The 8,187-nt window shown below is 28.0% G+C and overlaps 1 protein-coding gene across 1 annotated transcript; it reads right to left on the bottom strand.

Moving 5' to 3' along the window:
* Window positions 1-204: 204 nt before the first annotated feature.
* LOC132943821 (uncharacterized) lies at window positions 205-7,390 on the bottom strand. The gene is made up of 5 exons (XM_061012938.1): window positions 6,637-7,390; window positions 5,795-5,888; window positions 2,378-2,477; window positions 1,788-1,913; window positions 205-309 (listed from the first exon to the last, which is right to left on the bottom strand). The coding sequence occupies exons 1-5, from the start codon at window positions 7,388-7,390 to the stop codon at window positions 205-207; spliced, it is 1,179 nt and encodes a 392-aa protein (XP_060868921.1).
* Between the last annotated feature and the right edge of the window lie 797 nt (window positions 7,391-8,187).

Here is an 8,187-nt window from a genome sequence, read left to right as displayed (position 1 = left end):
GTATTAATATCTTAAATATAAAATGTATAATTATTTTTTAATAGGTAGGTATTAGTTAGAAATATGAATTTTAGAATTTGAATTTCATAAATGCATTTAACTATGGTTTTATGATTTCAGTTGAGTAATAATTATTTCATTAGTACGTACTTTAAAAAACATTTCCAAATTTACAATTCTTGTTCTAGTATATCTTAACTTTTTCTAATTAGCATTATTTAATTGCATTGTTAATAATATCAATTTTTCAGACTTCATATCCATTTCCGTCCAATTACTGCTGTACAATGCATATATTATTGAATCTTTCTAAACGTAATTGGCAAAATATAAAGGTATTCATTAACAAACTGTTAACAGAATTTTATACTTTACAAAGTATGTAGACAACATACATACTACACACTTTTTATTGATTTTATAAGATATGTGATTATAATTATTATCCAATAGGCAATGATACATAATATTTATATTATAACATTGGTATTGATTCTAATTTCTAACGATTGAAATGGTTTTCCGCTCGTTCTATTATCAGTTTTATCTGCAGTTGTAATGGCGACCCAATCGTCCAATAATCATGGTGTTACAAATACAAATTCAACTCCAATAAAAAAAATCTATCATCGTCTTAGCCTTCGCCTGATGTAATGGACAAGAAACAAAAAATATTCATAAGTTTAAATCGGTACTCGATTCTCGTCAGTGGCGTATTTAGGGGGGCGACGGGGGGAAATTTACCCGAGGCGCCATCGCTAGAGGTTATAACAAAAAAAAATTATTTTATTTTATTTTATTATATTTTATTGGATTTGTTGAGAAATTATTAAAGTGACAACTGATAAGTGATAACCTGTATGTTTCTTATAATATCTTTTAAATTTCTATACATATTTCTATATAATATATTGTATTTTATTATATTGTTATAAATAAGGCTAAAATATTAAATTAGAATTTGTTTTATTTGATTATATAGGTTGACTTTTTTATTAGAAATAAATGGAGTGTTAATAGTAACATAAAAGTGTTCTCTAAATTAGAGTTGGATTTAGGAAAAATATACATTTTGGGTTATCACTTTTACAGGGCTTGAAACCGATTGAAAAAATTTCAATTTTTTGATATTTTAAACGGTTTCGGTTTTATAACGGTTGATACCGGTTTCAAGAACTGCACTTTTAATGGAGAGAAAAAGTAAATTCTAAATTAGAGGGGGCTTAAAAGTTTTTTGCGACAATGAGTAAAAGGAAACTGAGAAAAAAGGGGCGCCCAAGAATACAATATGACTCAAATGAAAGCACACCTCCAAACAAGACCCAAACTCTACTCACACAAATAATGTCACCAAAACCACCACTAAGCGTGAGTAATTTGTCCAGTTTACCACAAAACTGATGTCAATTATTATCATCATTACAGAATATATCTTAAATATATTTTTTATCCAAATAGTCAAACTCAACAAAAACTTATCATACCTGCTTCCAAAACTAAAGATATCTTTCCTAAATCTAACCTATGTTAGTATATTAGCTATACTAAACTCTTTCGCCATATTTTAGTTAAATTGAAAAATAACGTTAGTATTTTTAGTTTATAATATACTAACTTTATTATATAATAACTAATAAGTCTTATCAGGTAACTACTAAATTAACAATTCAATACAAATGTCAACTCTGTCGAATTTAAAATATCTGCACAAATAATTGCAATCATACATAATATTATATTCTTATTCAATAGATACGTATACTAAAAAGTAATGTATTTCAACTTACTTGGTTGTGTATATCATCAAATAAATAACATGACATAAATATTTGAAACAAGAATGAAGGAATTGACACAATCGTTTTTAGTGTCGTATCACCAGAAATCGCAAATGTGCCATCATTGAAAAAACTCTAAAATCATTTTATTCCAGTTAAATTATAACTTAATAACTTTCTTTAAAACACGTTTTATTAATATTTTATGTAGCAATCAATAGATACACCAATTTGTAGCGTTCTCTTAAAAGTTAATCATCAATTTTAGGAGAAATATATTATTGTAATAAACCAAAGACCCAGCAATTAAAAAATTGAACTTAGCTTGATTTTACTATCAATTTTTTAGCAGATTTTTTTAACAAAAATTATATCGTAATTATATTGTTCAGAGACTTAACTTCCTTTAAGATGATATCACAACTTTTAGAGCCTTTTTTTTATACTTGTCGTTTTTTTTACACGGAGAATGGCGAAGTAATTTTGGTATAATATTTACATTACATTATTCTTCGTACATGACCTATTGTTTTGTATATACAAATTTAATTTATACTAATATTGTAATCAAATGTTTAAGTATTCTGATATTTTCTTACCATTATTAAATTAAACCAAAGTATGATGAGTGAAATCGACGAAACAAAAATATGTGACAACATGACTCGTTCAAATATTTTTAAAAATAATTCAAATTTCCTGAAAAAAAATAATATTAAATTCGTAAGACCTAAAATAGTAAAATGTATTCCAATTATCTGTCATCCACATAGTAAAACAAAATAAAGTAATTCAACATTTTGGAAAAATAAATAATCAGATACCTAATGATTTTAGAAATTTAATCATAAGAAATATTGACTATAAAAATATGAACTGTAAAAATATGAACTTTAAATAGGAGTGACTAAAGTTCATGAATAATTCTATTACATTTTTATTTAAGAGAACTAACTAAAATGTTAGTTATTTGTTTATTTATTTTTTTGAATTAATGTAAAATCATTTAGAATTGTAATGGCACCGTTCGATTCCACTAAAATACCAACAACTCTGTCTCTCCACGTACATTATAATATATGCACCTTCAAACTGAACCCTATTTTTTGTATTTTTAAATGATTGAAAAAAATTTAATATTTAAATGAAGTACTAGTACATTATATTTCCAATGTGTAAACTATAATAAATTATTCATTGCCACAATATTTCTGTATCGATCCCGTGAATTTTCACACGTTTCCATGAATTCCACATCCCTTTAGAATTGTACAAGTTTTAAAACAGTTTGAAAAATAAATTATTTTGTAGTATTTCATATTGTAAACAATACTTATATAATAACTATACACAGGGCCGGATCTTAGCTTTTTAACACCCGGGGAAAATTAAAAAAAATACGCCAATCTCAGGGAGATTACCAGAATTAGTATTTTTTTTTTACGGAAAATCAAGCGCACTCACACAGTATTATGAGGACCAACACTTACAAAACCTTTTGCAATATACTGGACCAATAATTTATTTACCACAAATAATTTAAACGATTTTAAACTAATCAAGTAATAGTTTAGAAGCACTTCTTAATGGTGTATTTAAAGCTAAAATATGTGGAAAATATTTCCAAGTTTCAGGCTTAGAATAAAAATAATATTGATAATAATAACATGTATAAATTATTTATTAACAAATCTAAATTAGGTTCCATTGCTTACTTTTAATATAAAAAGCTTCATGTAAAAGAACAATATTAATTTGCAACATAACAATATTATACATTTTTCATTTTTAATATTTGTTACAATCTAAACTTAATATTATGTACCTAAATACGGAAAAAATACAATGAAACAAAAATGTGATGTACTGTAAATTGTAATATAATGATTATAACATGAAATTTACTTTATCATGGATTATAACTTATCGATAAAATGTATATGTGACACTCGAATTGCCTCCTAAACTTAGGTAGGTGACCTTTTTTTACTTGAATTGCCTCCCGGCGTTTTCGGAGGCAATATTCGAGTATACCCAAATGGTCTACTCGAATTGCCTCACATGACACACCTGGAATATTAATTAATATATCGATAGTTGTACGTGTACTATCGATTATTATATTATTCCGTAATGGTCAAAAATAAAATGTTTAAGACAGTATAATTTACCAGACAGATTAATTTTTCGAATGCAATAATCTTATCCGCGATTAGTGATTAGTCTATCATCACCAGTTCAACACAATCAGTTTCGTTTTCGCAACCACGATAAATAACACGTTATTATATAGTATACATACATTTTTATAAAAATGAACGTGATAAGCGAGATCAGCGAAAAGGGTAAAACCATTAACCATTATAATATGTGCCTAATATACCTAACCTAACCATTATAATATGTGATGGTTTTAAGTTTGGATACAAAAAATAATTAGCTATTGACATTAAACGGTGGACATGTACGAAAAAAATATGTACAGTCTATTTGAAAACCGATCAACGCAATAAAATCCAGTTCGAAAATAGTAAACTTAATCACGATTGTGCGAAAGATTCAGAGCAAAAAATTAACAGACAGATACTCAGCAACAAATTGAAACGAAAAGCTTTAGAACAGATCTCTGAACGACTAGCAAAATTATTTTTAATATTATCAATTATTACTACTGTGTTTGTCTATTTATTACAACATTTATTTGTTAATTTTATTTATTTTTTTTTTTGTTTATTTTATTTTATACTGTTTATATTATTTTACACTATACAACTTATATCATTATTATTATTACTGTTATACTATGCGCCTGACACGAATAAAAAACAACATTTATTTTATACAAACTTAAGTTTTTGACTGTATAACAGAATGATTTTTCATCTAAATTATGTTTGATATATTTTTTTATAAATCGATTAATTATAGCTATCGCAGGCGATTACAGTACAAGAGTAGGTAGTGACCCTCTTAGGAAGCAATTCGAGTGAATAATATTTTTGAAATCGGCCCAAGTAACAATGAAATGTTTTTTACACGTTTAATAAATATTAAAACATTTCAAAAATAATGTTTTTAAAATATATATTTTTTTTATATTAAAAAAATGTTAGATTTAAAAGATTTTTAATAAAAGATAAATTACATATCAAAGTAATGTTTATTATTCAATATGTATTTCTATACATTTTAAAATTATTAATTAATAAATTTCTTTTTTTTTGCATATTTTAGCGCATATTTATGCAATTTTAAGTGCTATAAAATCCCAACCCTGATAATTAATAATAAGAATAGGAAAAATATTTCACTAAAAGTTTCCTAAAATATCATGGTTTTTACTTTGCCTTTTATTATTTAAGGTTTATGCAATAACACGACTAATTGGGGGGGGGGGGCTGTATCTAGTATCTACATAATATATTATATGCAAGAAAACGATGTAATTTATACCATACTTTAATATGTCACTAATCGGAGAGTTTAACTAAGTGTAATCTATGAATCTATGATAGACTAAGGCGTGTCACTCTCGCGCACTGACAGATGCGGACGGGTATTTCCACGACACTGCGTATACCTATTTCATATTTGTCCTTTTTAATTTTTAAATCAATGTTATTAGATATAATTTATCTCGATTAAAAAAAAAATTATTTTATTTTATTCGCATATCCAATATTACACATTTTCTGTAAAATATTATTTGAACCAAGTTTTGACTTTTGTTTTAAAGTCAATTTTAAAATTTTAATTTACAAATTTCAAACCTTAAAAATACGCCCACGAAAATTATACGCCCGGGGATAAATCCCTGACTTCCCCCCCCTAGATCCGGCCCTGACTATACATTATAGGTATCTAGTAAGTACAACCAAATAATAATTATTATTAAAAAAGGGGATTTTATTTTATATCTTTGTCATCTTCAGTATCAATAGTTTAATTTTACAATTAGGTATAAAATGCCATAAAATCATAATATAATTCAAAAATAAAATAAAATTAACACTTACTTAATAACTGCTTGATGATTTATTATAATTGTTATTAATTCATCATATATTAAATCATGTTCGTTGGATATAATGTGTTTTTCATCGTTGTTATCTACAAGTTAACAAAATATTAAATAATTGTATCCAGTATAAATTACTAAATGTCAATAATCATGACTGCAATAAATTAAAAACTATTAAAATTACCAGTTTAGTCGTCTTACAATGACTTTTTTAGAAAATCTAAGGATACTCAATTGGTCAACTACACAATCACATAGTTTCATACGACATAGTCAGTTAAGTTTCAGATATTTCATTCTAATTGAATAATGGTAAATTATTTATTTATTTCTGAATAATTCATTAACATATAAATGTAGATTAAAATATATTTATAAGAGCTTATACATTTACCAATTGAGCAGAGCTATACGAATCTAAACGTAAAATTCTAGTAATCAAAAATGAACCAGAATTTTTTAAACATTTAAAAAAAAACAATATTTTTATTTTGAGCAAACCCAATTTTTGACTAAATCGTATTTTTATTCAAATTAACTCTGAAATGTCATGAAGTTCCTGAATTATGTAGGCTACTTTTTGTCACGAAAATAAAACTTGGTATAACTTTAATACTTTAGAGTTAAATTTTATACATTTACTAACTCTCCCCACGGAGTCTGCAATCGATCACATGTAGATTGCTTACCTGATGATATACTACTCGCGTAATCACAAGCTAGTCTCACGGGCAACGCCAGGTGGAATGGCTATAATATAATATAACCAAACTTATCCTGATTGACTCACGTATGTATGTACGTTGTATGTATTTTACGACCAATTGACGTACTTACCAATTGCAGAGGAATGAAGATCACTAGGTGAGTTATGGTTGACCGATTCGAAGGCAGAGCAAATCATTTCTATCTGACAGCATATTCCCAAGCACAGTGTCAGCAAAAGTATATCGAACAAAAGGTAAGTTATTACTAAACTGGCAATGAACAACGCCTCGACGACGAAAAACGTATTGTAGTATTCATTGTACGTCTCGTCAGATGCAAAAAAATACAAATTTAAAACGTTCAGACGGTAATTTCCGATCGAACCGTCGTGATTTTTGATCGGTATTACAGCGGCACCGAAAGCCAGAGGACATCCCACGTAAAATACCATCGTCAAAAAATACGCGCCAGCTAACAAGCTGGTGTACCAGACTGAACGCGATCGCCAACGATCCAGTATGTCATGTCCGTTCCGCTTCCGGTTACTCAACGACGTAAAACCGTACCGCGTGATTGAAAGACAGTCCCATATGTCGCACGAACGGTAAATGACGATCCACATCTTGTAGCACGCGTAAAATGAGTTTGTTGTTATCAAAAAGTCCAGTAAGCTCGTAGCCGTATTATACGTCCATAAATGCAAACAGCCGACGAACAACACCACCGATATGACTAGCACGTACAACGCAATGAACGCAACGAAAATTTGGTATACGTTTCGACCTCGACATTTTAATGCTCCGGGATCCAACGTTTGATACAAACCTATAAGATTCGCGAACCTGATGTTGAAAACATGATGCTTCTCATTCTGAATGTCCATCACGACAGCGAATCACTGAATGCATGCATACAAACATCCACTGTTCGTATGAAACGGATCTTGGCGACACTTATATTTTTATATGGGAGGTGCCTCATCGATCAAATAATTTATTTTTGTTATGCGTGCATGATTGTCTATAGATTTCATGTTTATGATACCTGTTGCCATGCAATTAAGTTTCTATCAATATTATAATTTATACTCCGTAGTCTTATACCCTTCGATTTTTTTTTACCCTTTCATTACTATCAAGGTTTATAGGTGGGTATACGAATTCATCATGCAATTCAACTGCAACTTTTATTATAATTATACAGTAGAAATGAAGAATTACTCATAAACTTTAGCCGTAATTCTTAGAATTCTACAATTTTAATTTTTTAAAGGAAATGACGACGCTGGTGCATTATGCATATTTGATGTAAGACTGTCATAAATAATTCTGTTATTGTCAAGTTTTTTATTTGTATTTTTATTCTACCAATATTCCGGAATGTATATAGTAATATTATGTTTGAAAAAAACATTTTGTTAAAATTTGCCTACCTGATAATGTACTGCTACGAATCGGAATTTTTATTTCGGGCAACAGAAAAGTTAAGATACATTTTAAACACATACACCAAATATTAAATAACCAACTGAACAAAGTTTGAATCATATAGAGTTTGTACATTTAATATTCGGTGTATCGTGCATGGTGTTCAAAATTTATCTTCACTTTTCTGTTGCCCGAAATAAAAATTCTGATTCGCAGCAGTACATTATCAGGTAGGCAAATTTTCACAAAATGT

This window comes from Metopolophium dirhodum, chromosome 4 (genome assembly GCF_019925205.1).
Source record: "Metopolophium dirhodum isolate CAU chromosome 4, ASM1992520v1, whole genome shotgun sequence".
Classification (NCBI taxonomy): Eukaryota; Metazoa; Arthropoda; class Insecta; order Hemiptera; family Aphididae; genus Metopolophium; species Metopolophium dirhodum.
This window is presented reverse-complemented; position numbering and strand designations above follow the sequence as displayed.

What these genes read in the sequence shown, in the direction of transcription:
- LOC132943821 (XM_061012938.1), bottom strand. Translation starts at nt 7,390, where the DNA reads ATGGACATTCAGAATGAGAAGCATCATGTTTTCAACATCAGGTTCGCG. An exon ending in AATCATCAAGCAGTTATTAA is followed by an intron (nt 2,478 to 5,794) that starts GTAAGTGTTAAT and finishes ATTTTTTTTCAG; the next exon opens with GAAATTTGAATTATTTTTAA. An exon ending in TTTGGTTTAATTTAATAATG is followed by an intron (nt 1,914 to 2,377) that starts GTAAGAAAATAT and finishes AAATGATTTTAG; the next exon opens with AGTTTTTTCAATGATGGCAC.